The 21541-nt window shown below is 37.5% G+C and overlaps 1 protein-coding gene across 1 annotated transcript; it reads right to left on the minus strand.

The window, feature by feature from the left end:
* Nucleotides 1-3172: 3172 nt before the first annotated feature.
* LOC110724350 lies at nucleotides 3173-20320 on the minus strand. Its single transcript, XM_021903772.1, has 9 exons — nucleotides 20238-20320; nucleotides 17727-18076; nucleotides 13807-14555; nucleotides 11519-12861; nucleotides 10776-10948; nucleotides 9940-10597; nucleotides 9758-9839; nucleotides 5821-5868; nucleotides 3173-3868 (listed from the first exon to the last, which is right to left on the minus strand). Exons 1-9 carry the CDS (start codon nucleotides 20318-20320, stop codon nucleotides 3665-3667), a joined length of 3690 nt encoding a protein of 1229 aa, XP_021759464.1. The 3' UTR covers nucleotides 3173-3664.
* Nucleotides 20321-21541: the final 1221 nt, after the last annotated feature.

The raw sequence follows: 21541 nt of genomic DNA on the forward strand, positions 1-21541 counted from the left end.
AATTGAACATTTTAATTACATATCACATTTCACATAAAATACCTAAATAGATAAAATTGCTCCAAGAATTCCAAAATTAATCAAACGTTTAATACAAAAAACAAAGATCACCAGAAGCTTCAAAAGCAGTAACGCCATTGAGTTCAGCATAATTGACCTCCAACATTTCACGAATTGTTAATGAATGTCCAGATGCAAACCTATCACTACAAAACAACCATTTAATCAATTAAAGAAAAGTCACTCCAAAATTGCTATCACAATAACAATAAAACATCAAATACAATAATTCCAATCGAATTCCTAGCATACACAAAAAAAATAAAAAAATAAAAAATAAAAATAAAAAACGAAGAAAAAAAGTAGAACATAAAATTACCAACAAAACAATAAAAAAATCAGTAATCTAAATGAGAAACGCAAAAACAGAAATTAATTAAAGAAAGATAGCGAAAACCCTAATTTCAAACTTCAAATAATAACCCAAACTTTAAAACTCACAACTAATCAAATCAAAAAGAAAAAAATCAATAACTTATTCAGATATAATAGAAGAAGAAGATCCAAGAACAAATTAAGGGAATTTGATTACGAAGAACAATGAAAAAAAATTGCATCAGAGAGTTTAAAGGAAGAGAGAGAAAGCATGAAGAAGAGGCATGAAGAAAAGAGAGAAGGCAAAAAAGAACGGTAGATATGTCTGGATATAATACAATAATTTACCAAAAATGCCATTACTAAGTTAAAAACGTGGACGGTATCTCAATCGTTGGATCGAATGAATCAAGGGCTCAGATTAGTTCCTAGTTCTCATTATTCACCTTGGTTCTCACATGATCTCAATTATATATATATATACGGGCCGGATGTCCAGATTACCCACTTCGGTCTATGAATGTTCAGAGACCGCAGGCAAACAGGAAGAGGTCGTCTATCAGCCATTTATATGAGGGCACCCAGTATTTAGGAACCCATATCTCCTCTCCATCATCCAGGTCCCCAAAGAAGTTCGAATCCAAAATTTGGTCCCGGACAGGCGGCAGGTGTGCCTTCTTACCTAGAAGGTAAGGATCCCGATTCCACATGTTGAAATCGATGTTTTCCTGCCGGTTGGGGGAGGAGATGAGGTAAAACTTGTTCCTCCAATCCTTCCACTTGGAATTGTTGTCCAAGCTCATCAAATAACCCTTGTGGGTAGTAATAGTGTATCAGGCGTCCCCACCGCCAGGAGCTCGGCTCAAATAATGCATTTAAGTAAATGCCTCAAAGCCGACCTCAATGTCTTACAACTTGCAGGTGGCAACATACCCCAGGATGTTTACCCAGGAGTTAGGGGCAAGTAGCCACACGCCAAAATTGTAACCCCTCGGGATGTCCTTCACAACATAATGGAGGGGAAAGCGAAGGTCGGCATTAATAGCCACCTTATAGCAACCAAAATATCGGTCGGCGTTCGGCTGGGTGTCTTCCCATACCACTGACCCGCCGCCTGCTCGAGGCATGCATATGGTGTAACCCTCACCCATGTGGTGAGTCATTTGGTAGGCGGCCAATTTACCCTTCATCATCTGGTACACTTTGTTCAACATTGAAATTGAGTAAGGGTCATACATGCAGGATGTGGAGGCTACCTCTCCCTCCTCTTCTTCATCTTCTTCTTGTGCCATCTCCTCGGCAATTTCACCCTCCGCATCAGATGACACCTTGGTAGAATTTCTTGAGTCTATTTGGGACCCGCCTGCTAAAGAGCCGAACTTCTCCTCCGACTCTTATAAAATAGAATCACCCAACGTACTTGGAGGGCCGAGTGGGTAATCAGAAACCTCATTCCTTTGTACTTCAATGGTGCCATCTCCATCATCACTATTTATAAGGCCCTAAGTGGTCCTTTTAGTCCGAGCCATAGTGTCCTGCACAGGACACACAGAGAGAGTCATGGTCGAAGAAGAGGAGTCCGAAAGAGGAGAGGTGGCACCCCAAGTTCTAGATTCAGTTGTACTAGGTGACCGGCAAACAAAAGTCCTAGGCCGTGTCGTGTGTGCTTGTGAAACCATTTGAAAAAAGTGCAAAAAACAAGTGGCACAAATGAAACAAGAAATAAAAGTAAATAGTAAAGAGAGACGGTACCTTTCGAAGTTTGTATGAAGTTTGTGAAAACAAACGACCGACTGCTAGCAAACGGCAAATACAGACGGCAGAAAGTCAAAATTTCTCTCTAAAAAATCTCTCAGCTTCTCTCCCTAGACTTTTTTGGAAAATGTCGAAAATGAGGGAGGGGTAAATCTCTATTTATAGAGGGATAAATTCAGGGGCATTCCAGTAATTTTCCCGCCCCTGAATTTTTCCTCATAAAGTGAAATGGTTAAAATAATCATCACCCATGCATACTTGACAAGTGTCACATGCGCCACGTGGCATGCCACGTCATCCCTGTGAGGGGCAAATGTTTAGGGTAAAAATACCCTAAACAAGTGGCCTAATGGGGAAGTGACACGTGTCATCCTAGGAGTCGTCCCTAGACAGACACGTGGCACCCTTCCTCATTAGGGAAATGGTGGCCTTCATGGCCCCAAATCCAAAGGCACCGTAAAACGGTGCAGCCCAATTACCTAGGGTAAATAACCTAGGATAAAGGCACACACTCCGATGCCCTATAAATAGGGATATTTATTACTTTGGGACCCATTAAAATTATTACAATTACTTTACTATTCAGTCGCAACATTGAAATCACCTCATCTCGGGATCCGATAGATCTACTTTACTTTTCGCATTTACTCAATTTCGATAGTTACTAACTTGATCGTCGGAGGCAAAACTCCGAACAGCCGAACATGCGTCAACAGATCCAGTCTTAGAGACGTAACTCTCCCGTAGGATACATCAGAAGACCCTGAAACATTTTGTAAGATTATATTTTTATTTTAAGACATATAATGTTGTTGTCATAACGGAATGGTTATTAACTTCCCACTTTTCATTAGAATTAGAATTGATCACGGTTTTTTTTTTTTTTTGAGATAGAGGAAGTGTATTTAGTTCTTAGGGGAAGTGGGGAGTTGGTACTAAGGTTGCCTTTCCGTAAGAGGGAAGTCAATCTTGCACCCACATGGCACCGCCACGGCACTACTGAGTTTTAATTTAGAATTGTAACCAAGCAAATGCATTATTGTAACTCAAAAATCCCATCAATTTCTGAACAACATGGGAAACTATTTACATTTGCAGTACATCCAAGTTGTTAGCTGCGCAAGGTTACATGGTACCAGATGCAGAATTTGTAAAGTTAGAAACAAGAATTTCCAGACTATACTAACAATCATCTTTGGTAAATTTGTTGGCCTAAGAATGCACCTCACAACGTTGAGAGTTCTAATTGCATGTACCATAAAGCAGCCGCAATTGACATGTTTGCTCTGATAACTCTATCCACTGTACTAAAACTGAATATATTTTTGCTGCTAGTTGAGCTTCACTATTTTAACTGAATTTAGCTCCATGCACTGCATTTGAAACCATAGAAGTAAACTTTTTCAACTGCAGGTTTACTGTTATAAAAAGACCAAGCTTTCCAATACTTTCATGTCTCGCACACAGGATCACTTGTGATAAGCCTTTCCAGTTAACATATATGCCTCCTCAATTGTCTTTTAAACAAGATATGTCATGCACATTCCACATTTGCATCTTTTGGCAACACCACGGTGATAAGGGAATCAGAAGGGTTCGACTTTAGGGAAAGCATCGAACAAGCCTCTGGTGAGCATGGAAGGATGAAAAGAAGCCTTGCCCATACAGCTTTTGTGGCTGGGATCTTAATAACTCCAGCACATTCTCTTTGCTTTAGATACAAAATAAAGTCCTGAAACTGTAGCAAGAAAAGAATAAGGTAAGCATGCCAACAATCATCATAACCACTTTTTTCAGGAAGGAGCAAGGGGATACAAGAGCTTGTGAGAATGGAAAAGAATTTTAACATTAAAGAAAAACAATACTTATAAACATCAAGAAAATTTCATGAACACAAGGAGAGTTGATAATTTTAATTATTGGTGGAACCACCACCCACTAACAGTGCCAACATTGGCAAGTGATACCACCCACTAACAAGTCTTACATGAGTTACACCAGCAGTAAGCAAAGAATATTAAAGACTTTGGTTACAAATAAGGATATACAGACGGTGATACTAATTACAGAAAGGGCAAGGGCAGTTGATTGTTGGTGACATATACTATTTGAAACAGCAGACCAAGAAATAGCATAGCTGAACCTATTAGGCAATGTTTAGTTCACCTTATTCAATCAAAAACCTTGATACTTATTTAAGGTTAGATAAAAAGAAAAAAAGTTCATATCATATTTTATCATTTAATGAGCGAATTTTTTACCGTTAAATATCACTAATTCCAGAATGAAAAATATTAGCGTACAACGTGTTAAGGACAAATTTTAGTCAAATCAAACAATCTAATCAGATTAGTTCAAATAATAATAAATAAGCTCTAATCATGGAAAAAAAAAATTAAAAAGTTCAATTGAAATTAGATAAGCCAGAATAAGGTAAATTTACTAGGTTTACGCTGCCACATTCTTGGGTAAGCACCTAAAAATTAGATGTCAAGTAGTTGTGAGCCAGACAGCAAAGTTGTTTATTTCACTTAAAAATGGAAAACTTCAACAACATCCATGAAAGATATCAACAACATTAATACAGAATTACAGGAAGATAGTAAACTAGACAATGAGGTGGAAGAACTTTCCTCAGTTTAATTGTATTTTGCACTCCATTCATTTTACACTTTATTACTTCCGCAGTACCAAGATATTTTAAACACTGATATGAGCATATATTTTAGGTGACAAGTAGTTGAGATGTTATCACATCTTCCTTTATTTTCGTTTTATTTGCAACAATTTTACTTTCACACTTGTCAATGCATAGTTTAACCACTAATATCTTCAATTACCAAATTGTAAAATTATACTTCCTCCGTTTCCTATTAGTTGACACGTTTCTTTAGTCATGTTTGTCAATGCAAAAATTCAACCATTAATATCTTTGATTACCGATAAACAAAAATTATAAACAGCTGATATTTTGAAAATATATATCGTGATGAATCTAACAAGATCCTACATTACTATATTTTTCATTACGTATAAATCAAAAAACACAATCAAAGGGAAGTGTGTGAATAGTGCTAAAGTAAAAACACGTAAACTACAAAATCAAAGGAAACATAAGTTAATATTTTGGAAATATGAATCAAGACAAATCTAACAAGATCTCACTTATATATATTTTTCTTACAAATATGGTAAATAGAATTTTGTGAATAGTGCAAATGACAAATTGTTGCAACTGAAAAGAGATGTGGTAGGAGATAGTGAGGTTTTTTTTATTGAAAATGTTGATGTAATAAAAAATAGATTATTTTTATCAAATGTGAGTGAGTGGGGCCCTAACTTGTTGGTAATGAAAAGAGATGTGTATTTAAATAATTATAGTGTCTTTCTCAAAAGGTGCTCAAATTAATATAGAAGGAATGAAAGAGGAAAGTGTTCAATCGTTCTCAAATATGGGAAGTATGGCATTCATTTAAGAAGGTTTTGTCTCCTAACATCATCACAAGCCAATTAAGTTCTCCATCACATCAGCGTAACTCTTACAAGTACTATAAAATCATAAAATGAGAAATTATAGTCCAATAGACCAAGATAATGGTAAACATCCCCAATGACAAAAGTAGATAACGTGAGCTTTTTTTTTTTTTTTTTTTGGCGTGAATATATTTCTGTGTATATAAAGTAACTTACTCCTTTATGATCAGCAGCTGAAGATGGTACAAGCACGCATACCTCCCTCTGTTCCATACCAAAAAAACAAAAAAAACAAAAAAAAAAAGCTAGTCAAAATCATGTTTAAAACAACTTAACTACACATAAGAAGCCAAATAAAAAGATAGATTATAATTTTGATGCCAATTAATTGCTTCTGTAATAGTGATCACAAGTTATGACCACAACTCTCACTTGTGATGAACTAATTTTCTGGGTTTATAGTTCTGATTTAATATTGCTAGTAAATAAAGATTAAAGCTTGAATATTGATTGAAAATGGCAAAGGTTTACAAAATATAGGTTTAATAGCTTAAGGCTATCAATCTTCAATAGTGAGTTTAGCTCACAACTCTCCAAAATGGCTTTAGGCCATGACTCTCTCTAGGTTTCCCTAACAAATTTCTGCCTACCCTCTTCTTTCTCTCCTCTCTCTATTTATACTAAGGCTAATAACTACTAACCTAATAATACTAGACTTCCCATATTGCCCATACTATATTTGATAACTACTACTTCTTCCGGTTCTTTTTTACTTGACCCGCTTTGACTTTTACACTATTCACCACCTCTCCTTTGACCGTCTTTTGTGAATAATATGTAAGGAAAAACATATGCATGTGGGATTCTTTTAAATTCGTCTCAATAACTACCATCATAATATATAACTTATATAATTTTTACTTATGGAGAATTAAAGTTATTGACCGTTAAAGTTTTGCATTGACAAGCGTGATAAAAGATATACGTAAAGTAAAAAAGAACAGAGGAAGTAACATACTAAACTGCCCATAATACCATCCCCTAAGTCAGTTCATTCCCCTAAACTTTCACCTTGTCCTAAGGTCTATAGCTTGGCATCGTACTGAAGGTCATCACACCACCACTCAAGGCTTCCAAAACAAGGCAAAAATTGCAGATTGTGTTGTAAAATGTAGGGGTTGTAGGTTTTGGGTGATGTAGGGGGAAAATTGAAAATTTGAGAAATAAGGAACTTCGAGAAATAGGGAAAATATTGGTAGCAAATATTGTTGGCTGGGAGGGTCTTGATTCATTATTCGGAGATGCAATTGGATTTGCCAGGGAAGACCTAGGCACGTGCCCCATGTTCTCATAGCTGATGATGGCCCTACTTGCTTGGTCATCAGTCAACATATTTTCAAAGTTATTCCATGTTTTTATAACTGAGTTACCATATTTTGCCACATGTCCCACATCCCCACTTCTCAACATGAGCAATTTACCCTTACTAACATATTCATCACTGGCTTCCTCTCCAAGCTAAAGCTTGACTCGGTCAAATTCCTCTTTTGGAACCCACCAAATATCCACCACTCATGAAGCTCTCCACCCTTCATTCCACCACCTGCAAAGTACCCTAGTCCATTTCCGACCAAGCGACCACCGCCGGAAAAACCACTAGAGAAATCACCACTCTGCTGCGTGAAGCCACCACGACCAACACCACCTCTGCCATGGACGTTCCTGCACCATCCACCACATTTTTCTCCGGCGAGCCACCCATGTCCTCCACCACACCAACCACACAGACCTCCAGATTTTTCGACAGCAAAGGAGGGTGAACCATCTCTGTTTCTTTTGCTTGAATCCTCTACGGGCCTGCTGCCAGACCCGCTTGCTCTGAACCCGCCTTTCACAAAACCTTCTCTGTTCAGGCCACCACGCTCATCTTTTCCAGCCCAAACTCCTGGACCACCGCCGGATCCACTACCATTGGCGCCGCCCTTTACGAAACACCCTCCTGACCCACCTCCGTCAAAAACCACCAGCATCTCTCCTTCGCACAATACAGAAAACACCGCTAAATTCACGAGCCCCACCACCAGATGCACCACCTTCAGAAGCGCTTGCCCCTCTACCAAAACCACTTGCATCAGAAAACCCACTTTTACCTCCACCCTTAGACCCATCTCCAAAATTTCCAAGCCTTCCACTAGATTTTAGTATTTGACTTCTCTAAAACCCCTGTCACGGTTTTCCGAACTACCAACAGTTACACCCCCAAAAAAAATCCCCTTATCAACTTCTAATCTAGGGTGTACCTGCTCCTCCTCTTCGTTATCTGCATTTTCATCTTCCAATTTTGCTTGATAGTCTTCTTCCTTCATCTTCATTGGAGAAGAGGCTTTGTTAGTGATTTTGTCCAAATCTCTTTGAACATTTCCGGTGATTCTCTTCATGATTTCCTCTACCTCCTTTGAGAATATTTGAGATGACACCTTTGTTTCCTCTTCGATTGATTGTGTCAGATATGGAGTTGGTTGCTCCTGCCCGGACGATGACGAGCCGAAACGACTCACCAACACTACCTTCAGAACCCGCCACTCACGTAGTGGTAGCCACCTGTGTTCACATTCAAACCACTGCAATGCTTTGTCGCTAAGCCCAATGATGGCAGCCTTCAATTTCACCTCCTCATTTAACTAGAAAAATTGGAAGGAATCCTCTAATTGAAGAATCCAATCATCCAAATTTCTTCCATTAAACTCTGGAAGTTGAAGCTCTTGTCGAGTTCTCTGCTCCTCCTCCTTGAGATCTGAAGTTTTTAGCTCCCTTATGCGTGAAAGGTGTTCGAATCCCTCTTGAATCCATTGACTCATGAGATGTGCTACTTCTGTTCCAGCAAACTGCATTTTTTTTTTTTTTTTTGGCTGACGAGGTGGTTTCTGACGCCGGCAGTCACAGGACCACCGCTCTGATACCAAGTGTGATGAACTGATTTTCTGGGTTTATAATTCTGATTTAATATTTCTAGTAAATAAAGATTAAAGCTTGAATATTGATTGAAAATGGCAAAGGTTTACAAAAGATAGGTTTAATAGCTTAAGGCTATCAATCTTCAATAGTTAGTTTAGCTCACAACTCTCCAAAATGGCTTTAGGCCATGACTCTCTCTAGGTTTCCCTAAAAAATTTCTGCCTACCCTCTTCTTTCTCTCCTCTCTCTATTTATACTAAGGCTAACATCTACTAATCTAATAATACTAGACTACCCATATTGCCCATACTACATTTGATAACTACTAACATACTAAACTGCCCATAATACCCTCCCCTAAGTCAGTTCATTACATCACTCTACTTTCTAACAATACAATGGAGTAACAAAAAAAGACAAGAGGGCAAACCTTAGACAAAACAATTAAAAAGAATTTTTCAGACAACGCAATTATCTTTATTTCCCAAATCATTTTAAACTAAACTATGCCAAGTTTTCCTATACGTAAATTCTTAACTAAAAAGGCCAAAGCATGATAGAAAATGGGCAGATGAAGATCTGGTCATTATCTAAAAAGAAGAATGGACAATTCAATACATGCTTAGATTACATATTATTATAATGCATAACAAAGCTGCTTGCCAATTCTGACTTATTAAACCTTAACAAACCCCTGCCAAACTCATCCCACCCCCTCCCCCACCCCACCCCCAAAGAGAGAGAGAGAGAGAGCAAGATAAAATTGGTGATCCCCGTAGTACTAGTGGCTCAAATTTTTCAAAAAATTTATCACCATCAACAAACACCGAGACTATTTTCTCAAAACTTTGTATCACCATCAAAGAACTTTGACACTACTGTAGTAATGTATTACTTAGATGATGAAAAATTGAGCAATATGTGATCTTATCATGAGCATTCTTTAGGATAACAACAAAAAAAACACTCCCCATATACCCTATCTATCCTATCATGCATACTTTGTGGAAAAAAGAGGGAAGGAGAGGAGTGTATAATAATATTTACAATCGATAATCTGAAATTGAACAAACTAAGTTAAAAGATTGCATTATTAGAAATGTCAATTTTTCACTCTAGATGAAGTTAACTATAAGTCCAATGCCTATTGGGCTTCGAAATTGCATATCTTTGATTGAGACAAAAACAAATGACTCACTCTGAATGATGGGGTGTTGGTAAATGTAGCCTTAACATGGCGAAAATCTGTGCGTTTTGTCATGTCCAATTTTGCTGGCCACCTAAGAAAAGAAAATGCCAGTCATTGATCATTAACAAATATTGGAGAATTCCATAGTTAGCATTTTTTTAAGAAAAAGAAAAGGAAAAAAAAGTCCTTACCCAGCAGGCTCTGAAACAGAAATTGAATATTTACAAAGATCTGAATCAACACTATGTGCATAAATATTACAATAATGAACTCCACTTTTTGATAATGTACCCTGCCACTGGATCTGCAAGCCACCAACAGCACTTATCATGTCATTAGGCTGGGTAGCAGGTGGGGGTGGGTCCATAGCAGGCGGCGGAGGAGGTGGCGGAGGTGAACAGGGAGGAGGAGGGACAATAGGTGGAGGAGGAAACTGAGGTGGTATATCAGGTTGAGGTGGCGGCATTGTTGACAAAAGAGGAGGTATAATTGGCGGGGGAACCATTTGACTAAATACCTGAATACCGCTTCCTGATATTTGTGACAATGGGGTCACTGAAGCTTGAGCAAAAGGAGGAGGAATGGGATTACTATGTACAATAGTAGGTACAACATTTGCATGAATTGGATTCAGAGACATGTGGTAGCTCAAACTGTGTGCATCCCAGGAACTGGAGGGTGGTGGATAAACAGGTTGCATGTAAGGTGGAGTTTGAAAAGACTGAGGTGGAGCATTAATAGGTCCTTGGGTTGCTATAGGTGTACAAACAACAGTTCCTCCTGAAGTTTGCACTTCAGGCTCTGGTTTCCTGTATAACCACATCTGTCCTGACATACCCGGCTTATAACCTGTATGATCAAACATATAAGTGTGAATGACTCATCTAAATAGAGTCCACTGATTCAGAAAATCAGTGTATGGAGAGCAAGTTTTCTAGCAAAATAGCATGTAAAAATAATTTGACGATTACTAACTTGACAAGCTCCTGCATTCCTAGATATGTCACACAATTAAAAGAGCACAAACCTTGGCTGCTCCCTAATACTCGTGTATCTATGCAACCAGAAGCAGCATTATTTGGCTGAGAGACTAGTCCACCTTGCAGATATCCTTGCTTCTCATAGCTTGTTTTAGGTGATGGATATTCAGGAGGAATGCCTTCAGAATTTAACGTAAAAGGTAAAGTTGCATTATGCATCCTGTGTAAAATGGTTCTGCGTTAAAAGTCTCATCAAGAAATACGAAGCGAATTAGTTTCAAACACTAGCCTTGACACTGAAAGTAATTACCAGTCAAAAAGTTGACAGATATATCAATATAAACGAGCCCATACATATTCAAGATCATGATTTGCAATAAATAAAGGTCACGCAATACACAGTAATACATGAGAATGTTTACAGAAACTACAAAAGCAGAAGGTGGGGAAAGAGGTTGCGTAGAGACATGTAATGGGGAAGCAGCTTGAGTAAGAGCACAGCATTAAAGCTAAGGCCAATACAAAGATTTTATACTGTCCATTGTAAAAAATACTAAAAATTAAATTTTAATTAACATTGAAAAGGATCTAAAAAGAATCGACATGACTATGTTTTTTCATATTTATACTTCACAAATGTTAGTCAAAAATCAAAACATGTCAACTAATTTGGAACGAAAGAAGTATAATCCTGTGGAGTATAGACTAAATCTGAAGGACAAGTTAGTTGTTAGTTTCTTTTTCTTAGTGGGGGAAGGGGTTAGGGGTGAAAATATGGCAGGGGAGGAACCTGTGAGTTGGGCTTCCAGCTGTTTGACCATGAGGGGAACCAAGCACGGTGTTGCACATCCCAAAGGCACTGCTGACAGGAGGACCCACATTCCAAAAGCTAGGATGGGATCTGGACATATCAGCTCCCGCACCAGCAGCTTTAAAACTGTTTGTCCCTCTCCGAATCTGCCTGACACATTCCATCGCATTAGCTGCTTCTTCAGGAGTCTCAAACTCCAAAAGTAATGCAGCTTCACTTGTCAATTCAGTAACCAAACGAGGACCTTTACTAATTACCTTCATTGTTTCACGCATAAGCTCATCCTTCACCCACTGGTTCATCAAATTGGCCACATACACATGGCAGCTGGAGCCAATGGCCACACCATGGACTGCGCCTCTTGTTCCCAACCCACTATCAATAAATTTGACACGAACTGGATACCCCCAGGGAGAATATCTACGCATGAAATCCCGGGCCTTAATGGCATCGAATAGGCTTCTATACTCAACCAGGGCAAACCTTTTGACTGGATAAATTGAGAAGTTTTCTACAGGACCAAATTTCTCAAGTTCATATCTTACTGCAGCCTCAGAAGTGTCAGAAGACAAAGAACCTAGCCAGAGCTGTCTTGAAGCAGAAAACACATCCATTGCTTGAGGGTCCCCATCTGAAAACCAAATAACTTGGTTTGATGCAGATGGGTAAGGCACACCTGTTTTGCTTCCGAAAATAGAATCAACTGGATGACCACTAGAGAATCTCGAGGCATTTACGTTCAAAGCATGATTTTTCTCAAGTTGGGCTGTCTGACTTTGCTGTTCAAAAGGATCTATTTTAATTTGAGATGAATTTCGGGACATGGGGGAGAGTAACTGGTCACCAAGTTGGTCTTTAGCCATGGGAATCCAGCCACGACATACATCTTGCTCCTTCCCACCAAATTCCATGCACTTGGAGCCTCCACTATCATGGTTAGAGCTAGTATTTGAGTGGTGGTTACTTTCAAGAGATATCATAGAGCCATGTCGCCTCAAAAACTGCCCTGAACTTTTATTTGCCAACTCATTCTTGAACGAATTATCATGAATTTGCAAGGAATCTTTTCTAGGTGCTTCACAAAGGACCCCGTGTTGATTAGATATCCCTTGAACCATATAATGCTTGCTAACATATTTGGATGAATCTGAACCTTCTTCATCACTATCTTCTATGGCTTCATGGACCTGTTCATTAAAAGATTCAAAGATTCCCTGAAAAGCGTTGGTGACCTGAGAGACAGCTTCAGAGGATGCAGATTTCTGCAGTCTTTGGTACCTAGAAAATATCCACTTCTTTAAGGAGGGATCTTTGTGAAGAACCTGGAACAGAAGATAATTTTTTTTTCAAAACTAAGGGAAAAAGCTGGTATTGCTCAATTTGATATTATGACACATAACCAGAATGGAACCAGGAAATCCATCAAACCACCATCACAACTACAACCACAACAAAATTAAAATAAATAAATAAATAATGAAAAAAAAAAAGGAAAAAAAGAAAAAGAATAAGGAAGAAAGAAACCGCCGAAAAAATCTATCGAAAAGAAAAACTCAGAGATGACTCAATTGCCTACAATAGAATAAGAAAAACGACCCTAGAGGCCCAGATATAGTAGCCCGATTAGAATCATGGGATTGTGTTGAAATGGCAGTAGGATGACATAAAACAAAATGGCTCAGATGAACTCATGCTATCTTATTGGTAGCATCTCTCCACTAAAAATAATCTCTTCATTTGCTTGGCTGTTTGATCCTTCACCTGTTTATATATAAAAATAAAAAGAGAATATTCAAAGATAAAGTATCATTTAAGAATTACATATCCCTCTATAAAACAAAAGAAAGAAGAAAAAATTTGAAGCACTCCAGTCAAAGAGAATAAGACATAAGTAAACAAAAAGAAGAAACTGTCTCGCTGTCAGCAATAGAAAAAAAATGGAAAAGAAAAACAGTAAATCAGCCAAAGAAGGAATCACACAGCATAAACTACGTTTAACTGAGCTAAGGTCAACAACGATAACACCCAATCAACAACTATTCTGTTATAGGACTGAATTTTAGGGAGGGAATGACATATGTATGTAGGTAACCTATACAAGTACACAACACAATTTGTTGTCACATGTCGAAATATAGATGCAGTTTAATCTTTTGGTTCTTCAGTCAATTTTCCCTGGTATGGTGTCCTTGAAATGTGAAGTAATTGTCAATCAGACTAAAGAGGGAGGAAACTAACATTAAGGCAAAGTCAATTAAAAGCCTTACCACTCCCAGCAAGCAGCTTCTAAAGAATCCTTTTCTGTTTCCATGAAAATCGCCAACAGACTCCGGCCTTTTGCTATTGTCATTCTTTCTTAAAGTGTCTGATTCCTTACAACCTGTACTAGCTTCAGACTCGGAACGTTCTCCATTCACAGTGGAGACATAACAGTCATCATCAACGTTGAGTGCACAACACAACTGAGTGAGAAAGTATTTTCCTTCTCTACAAAATCTATCTGCTGCATGGGTACTGAAGAGCTCAAAGCAAGCAGAAAGAAAATCTTTAGGGCAAAGAAAAAAGATCCTAAGAAGACATAAAGCTCGAAACTTCAATAACTTGAGTAGTGGAGATACATCTTCTTCTAAAATTCTCTGCTTCAGCATAATAAATATTTCTTCAGAGCCTTGCATCTTAAGGCATTCTCCATCCATAATCTGAAATATATCTTTGCCATCAAGTGATGCTGAAAAGAAGGTAGCAACATTAAGAAACACAGCAGAGCAAATGCCTCGGATAACAGATGATGAAGGTGCCTCGAGTGAGGCTGTACAGCAGATATCAACCAAGCCAGTCACACAATTCTTAGCAGTCTCAAAGGAAACGCCATCAGCATCCTCCCCTCTGCTTATCACAGGCACACTCCAATTATGCATATTAATTACAACTTGTCCAGCAGCTTCAAGAGCTGTAGGGCAGTATGATCCATACCGAGGGATAAACTCGGATAAAATACGCTTAACACTAGCACAACCTGCAACAAGAGACACAGATGATGTATGTATTGAATATCAAGCTTCTCAGTCCAAGTTTAGGACAAAACAGCTTCACATGGAAAAACGTCCACATTTGACCAGTAACACCAAATCTATTGAAGGATGAATAGGAATAATATAAGATAGCATGGCAATAAAGAGGTGGGGTATATGTACAATTCCTAGATGCCATCCACATGCTTTTCATAAATCTTAGAAAACATGCTGTAAAGTTGTAATTACAGAACTAAGACCAGTCTTTTAAGATGCTTAATTTTGTTCTTTAGGTTGTACTCTTGTGAGGCCATCACTTTTTTCCAATGACTTAAGGAATTACAAAGATTTTGGGGGATGTCTAAGGTTTTACATACAAATTTCCATGCCAATCAAAAATGGATGATCTTTTTACACTGGTAATTAAATGCCTGATTTATTTATTTTTTATTTTTTTTTTTTGGGTTGTCCCAACTCCATAGCCATTGCAAGTTGTCGATTATTATCTAAACCCAATAATTCATATAGACCAACTTTCAAACCCTAGATTTTATGCTTGTTTACCAAAATGGTCTATGAACTTGATGAATGAGTTGTATTGATTTGCACCTCTATACCTTGATTTGCACTTCTATACCTTTCACAATGCAACAGGAATGTTGGGTTGCCTAATCCAGTGACTAATATTGACAAAAAAAAAAAAAACCAAGTTCACCCAATTCCCCCATTTTTCCTAAAGTTCTAAGTACTTAATTGTGCAGTTGACTAGTGGGATTCAAGTGGAGATGAATGACCGAAATTTAAGAAATTTGCTACTCGGATTTTGAGCTGAATATGTAGCTCCTCTAGTTGTGAACAGTAACTGAGTAACTTGGAGATGATAAGTTTGCTAATTAAGTTAGAAAAGAAAATCAAATTTTAAGCAATAGCTTCTTGTTTAAGTAAGCATATAATAAAATAACAGTTTTTAATTTTTATACAATGTTATCATAAGGAACATACAAAGAAGCGGAACTGTTTACACCAATCAAAGATGTATGTTTATACAGCCTGAAGCTCAAGCAGAAACATCAAAAATGAGCTGCCAATATAGGACATTTACCCAAGCTAAAAAAAAAGCAGCTAGGAAAGCCTTATACATAATGAGTAGAAACAAAGAAGACAAACAAGCCCATCTCAAAGTGATTTTTTTTTTTTTTTGGGTGATTTATCATATTTCTTTTATCATTCTATTTTACATTGCAATTATTGATAAATAGACATTATTCATCTTTCTTTCATCTCCTTCATGTGAATGTGAAAGTGAATGTTTAGCAACTAGAAATTCGTGATGATGACAATAACGCAACAGCAACAAAGTAATTTGTGTTGTTTTGAATGAAGTTAATGATTATAGGAAGTTATAAACAAACTTTGGATGTGGGGACTGTGATGGCGATGTCAAAGTCACAGAAACAAGAAGATCTGGACATAAAGAGCATTGATTACACACAAAAAAAAACTTTGATTTTAATGAAGAATTTATCTAGTTGCTTTATAGATGGTCAATTATTATTCTTAAACTCAATATTTTTTCTTGTACTATAAGATTATTGTACACTTTAGATTATATGTATATTATCTTAGATTCTTAACTAATGTAACACACTAGCATTGATCATATGTGAGCAAAAGTGCGTATTCTTACCATACTTTTTACTCAAAACAATGTGTATTAGTCACATTTTATTAACATGATGGCTCATTTCCTCAAATTTGAAGGGTTTTACTATACTAGGACCAAATCCTACTGACTTGATCTTACCCCGCCTCACCACTCCCAAATGGTATCGCAATGCTAACCACCTCAGTGTCAAATACAGTACATATCTATTTCATTAATGGACACACAATTTTCCATATGGTGCAACTTCCACCATAGTATCAAGTATCAACATCTAAACTACATACAGCTCAAAGCCCCCTAAGTCTCCAGACTGAGAAAGAGATTTATTATTAAAATAATTCAGAAAACAAGTTTTGAAAAATTCAGCTGACTGGTTGACCAATTGCTATTCATCGTTAAATTGCATTTGTGCATACGCAAGGTTGATTGTACATTTGACCAATTGCTATTCATCGTTAAATTGCATTTGTGCATACGCAAGGTTGATTGTACATTACTCTAGCAATCCACTACTATTAGAGCATACCAACTACATTACTTCCATACCTCTCATAGGACTCCCATCTAGGCATCGATAGATTTCCCAGATTGATTCCTTACCAAATATCCTATTTTGGTGCTCAGCGAGCAAAAAAAAATAAACAATTAACTTATGGTTTCACGTAGGCTTGAATCATGCCACATTGCCGGGCACCTCCCTCTCCAATACTAATTTAAGGAAAATCATTCCAAAACACAGAATTAATAGTTCGTGTTCTGTGACAATGTCCACAAATCAAATTTTGATCAATTAATATATATGTTTGGCAATTTGACTAGCATCTTTACTGAAATTCGGTCCATATCCTTAAGACTTACAAGAGACATATATGGTGTATCCAAGGGTTATACGTTACAATCTTTCACCAACGAAAATGAAGGAAAAGCCCTGTTGCATCCTTACTCCAAGGAACATAGGCAAGACATGCCATTAAAAGCAACAAGCAACTTACTAATACATTGGGTTCCAACAAGTAAATTCTCAATCTATATTATACCTTGGTCAACCATGAATCACAAAAATTACATGTACATCCAGAATTACATATATACCTTAATCAACCATGAATCTATATTAATGGAATCTTAACCACGACGACTTGATGATTCGGGGTAGTCAATACAGAAATCAACCAAAGGTCTAAATACACAAGGCAAATATAATCATAAATGGTTTAAGAAAACACTCTAAAGTAAGTGCCTATTAAAGCAAAATCCTTCAATTGTTAGACTGATTTCTGTTTTCATCGACCAAGATGTTAAATATTACATCACAAATTATACCAATTAAGTCAACATGCATTAAAATACAAAACCCTAGTAAATCAACAAACTAAATCCAGTACAAAAAGCTCCAGTCTTCCACGAAAATCTAATCCAAATTTCAATTATTTGATTAATTTACACGAATTCAGAAAGATTTATGACATAAAATTACAAGAAAATGGGAGGGAGAAAGAGAAACACGAACCTCTAGAAGCAGAAATTAGAGAAAGATAGGCTTGCTCAAGCTCAGGCATGTGACGGGGGTCCCTGGCAGAGGAGATACAGCGCTTAATAGTCTTGTAATTTTCGTAGACATTCCAAATTTCTTCCTGATTCCTTCGTCTTCGAAGAATTTCTTCGTGCGATAATTGAGGCGGAGTTTGAGGTGGTGGTGGGAAATTCTCCTGCGGTGGAGGCGGAGGAGGAGGTGGTGGTGGTGGTGGGGCTGTGACGGTGGTGGTGGTGGTGGTGGAGTTTCGTAAAGTTTTCTCTTCTTTAAAGGTTGCTCCGTCGAAGCCATTCAGAAAAGATCTGGCCGCGGATGAAAGGTACCGGCTGTTTGTTTAATTAATGAAATTTGTGTTGTTTGGATTTGTGGGGGGTAATTTTAGGAGAAACAAACCTATATTAACTTGTAAGTAGGGGTGGGACTTCGGTTTGGCAGTTCGGTTTGACTTTGGTTTGAAACGGTTTCGGTTTGAAACGGTTCGGGTTGAAACAGTTTTATTTAAACGGCGGGTCGGTTCAGTTCGGTTCTGATTAGTCACAGGTCGGTTCGGTTTCGGTTTATTTTTGTACGGTTTAAATTCGGTTCAGGTCATAAACGATTCGGTTTATAAACAGTTCGGGTCATAATCAGATCGGTTAGACACGGGTCAGTTCAGGGGCGGGTTTACTCGGGTCAATGCTGGTTCGGTTTTTAAACGATTCGGTTCATAATCGGATCGGTTTGAAACAGGTCGGTTCAGGGGCGGTTTTACCGGGTCAACGTCGGTTCAGGTTCACATCGGTTCGGGTCATGAACGAATTATTTTGAAACGGGTCGGTTCAGGGGCGGGTTTACCCTAGTTAATGCTAATTCGATTCATATCGGTTCGGTTTATACTCGGTTTGGTGCTAAAATAATTCGGGTTAGTTTGGTAATCGGTTAAATTGGATCGGGTTGAAAAGGTTCATTTCTTTAGCGAACTAGATAAAGTCGGTTTGATTTGGGTTGAAATTGAGTTCTAAAAAGTGGTTTTGACCAGTTAGCGTGTTTTGTTTTATATCAAGTTGGGACTAGTATTTCCATTTCATTAGCAGGTCAGTATAGGTTGGTGAAAAAAAAAATGGATCGAGTAGAAATTGGGTTTAAAGAGTTTTTGACCGATTAGCTGGTTTCGTTTTATATCAAGTTGGTATTTCGTCACTTTATTTTCAGACATCGGATTATATACAATTACACAAATCTTCATTTATTTAATTATTTTATATCATGTTAATATGTTATGTTTCAAGTTTGGTTATACTCTTGTTGTTGTTTATTAGATATTATCATATTAGTCTATTATAAATTTATAATGTATTATTGTTTCATTATCAAATATTATCAGGTTATCAGCTTCTTGTTGGATTGTTTTAGATATCGTGTCATGACCATATTTTTATGAGTTGCTACTTTGAATACGATAAATCGATTCAGATATCAGATTATATAGAATTACATAAATTCTCATATTCTATATCATGTTAATGTGTTATGTTTCAAGTTTGGTTATAGTCTTGTTGTTGTTTATTAAATATTAGTCTATTACAAATTTATAAGGTATTAATGTATTATTGTTTCATTATTGATTATTATCAGGTTATCAACTTCTTGTTTTTAAAGATCACGTCATGACCATGATTTGATGAGTTGGTACTTTGAATACGATAAATCGATAATTGATATTGTAATAAACTAATAATTTAATGTTACAGAACTATATTTGGATATTTAATTAAAATCACAATTATTCAATTTCCCATTAGTCTAATAAAGTAATAATTGACAATTGTTTGTAACTATTCCATAATTTTGGTGTTAAAGTTATATTGCTGAATTACTTTGTTCTCTTACCCTCTCTGATCACCTTTTAAGATTACGTGCCTACAAGGCTGCAACATATATATGTTGCAACTTGCAAGTTAAAGAAAACGGATGGAGAAGTAGAAGTATTCAATTAGATCGATCATCAACTATTTTAAGTTTTAATAATCAGAGACATTTATTGATTATCTATTCATACCAATGATAGTATGATATCAATCGTACCATACATTATTATTTATTACATATAATAACTAATATACATTAAATATGTCGTATTGAATCAATTTGAATTTCCAAACATTTCTGAATCTTACAATTGATAAGTTACATAAAGTTAATCATTTTTTAAGAGTACAGTAGTGTTTTTATTAGTACGTAGCTATGAATAAAAAAAAACATATTATCCTAATCGATCATTCCACGATCCGTGTCACCGTCTTAAATTAAATATCAGCCATTGATTTGCATGTCATCTAACGGCCTATCATCGCACACATTCCAATTCATGATCCGTGTGTTTTCTTTTCCACTAATCAAATCACTCTTACCATTGTCTCTTTAGTACTCTTTGATTTCTCTCTCGTTTTCTCTCTCCTCTTCTGTAATATTATCAATTTTTTGAGCCATGGCTTCTAATATGCTCACTGCTCTCCCGTTTTCTCTCTCATCTCCTCTTCCATCTTCCTTTCTTCTTTTCCCTTCTTCCATCTATGTTCTCCTTCTTCCATCTCGTTTTCCGTCACCGTCCACCGGCACCACGCACGACGGTTTTTATGGTCAAATTCGACCACGAAACTCTAGATCTAGTTGTTTCATGATAGAATTTGGCCTTTTAAAACCAAATTCGAGGCCAAATTCAGGATTAATATAATAATATATAAGGTATTTTCGTTCTTCCTTTTTTTCTATTTTTTTTTCAGGTTGTGGGCGACGGAGGGGGCCAAGTTAGGATGGGTTCGGCGGCGGTTAGAGTGGGTTCGGGTGGGAGGGGAGGGAGGATTTTTCAAGGGAGGGAGGGAGTTTTATGGTGGGTGAGTAGTTAGAGTGAGTTGGGGGGGGGGGGTTTCGAGGATGTTGGGTTTCGTGGGGATGGGTGGGGTGGGGTTACAGTGGGTTTGGGTTTTTTTTTTCCGATTTTTTCGTATGGGGTAGGGTGGGGTGTGTTACGGTGACGGTGGTGGGTGTGGTTGGGGTTGGGCTTGGTTTTTTTTTTTTTTTTGTACAGTGACAGTGGTGGGTGGGGTGCGTTACGGTGATGGTGGTAGGTGGGGTGGGGTATGGGTCTGGGTTTTATTATTTACGGTGACGGTGGTGGATGGGGTAGGTGGGGGTTTGGGTCTGGGTTTTTTTGTATTTACGGTGGGTGGTGGGGTGGGGTGGGGTGGGTTATGATAATTATGGTGGGTGGGGGTGGTGTTAGGGTGTGTCTGGGTTGATGGTGGTGGGGTGGGGGTGGGTTACGGTAACGGTGGTGGGGTGGAGGTGGGTTACGGTAACGGTGGTGGGTGGGGGTAGTGTTAGGGTGGGTCTGGGGTGACGGTGGTGGGATGTGGTGGTGATAGGGTGAGTCTGGGGTGACGGCGGGGGTGGTGTTAGGGTGGGTTACGGTGGTGGGTAGGTGGAGGGTGTTGGATTGGGTGGGTGGCCAGATTTTTTATAATTTTTTTATTCAATTTATAACTCCTAATTTAGTTATGCAAGAATATAATTTTAATTTTATAATAGCAAAAAAATTTATAAATTTAAATTAATAATTATACGTACAAAAAATGTACTGTTAAACTACATTAAACATCAAATGTATTCGTGGAATTCTAACAAATTGTTAAAGGCTGTAAATAGTCCAATTTGAATGGAACGGGTTGTAAACGGTTTGTTTTAAACAGTTTGTAATCGGATCGGTTTAAACGGGTTGCGGTTTGAAAATAGTTTGGTTTAAACGGCTTAAA

The sequence above is a fragment of the Chenopodium quinoa genome, unplaced genomic scaffold (assembly GCF_001683475.1).
Source record: "Chenopodium quinoa cultivar QQ74 unplaced genomic scaffold, ASM168347v1, whole genome shotgun sequence".
NCBI lineage: Eukaryota > Viridiplantae > Streptophyta > Magnoliopsida > Caryophyllales > Amaranthaceae > Chenopodium > Chenopodium quinoa.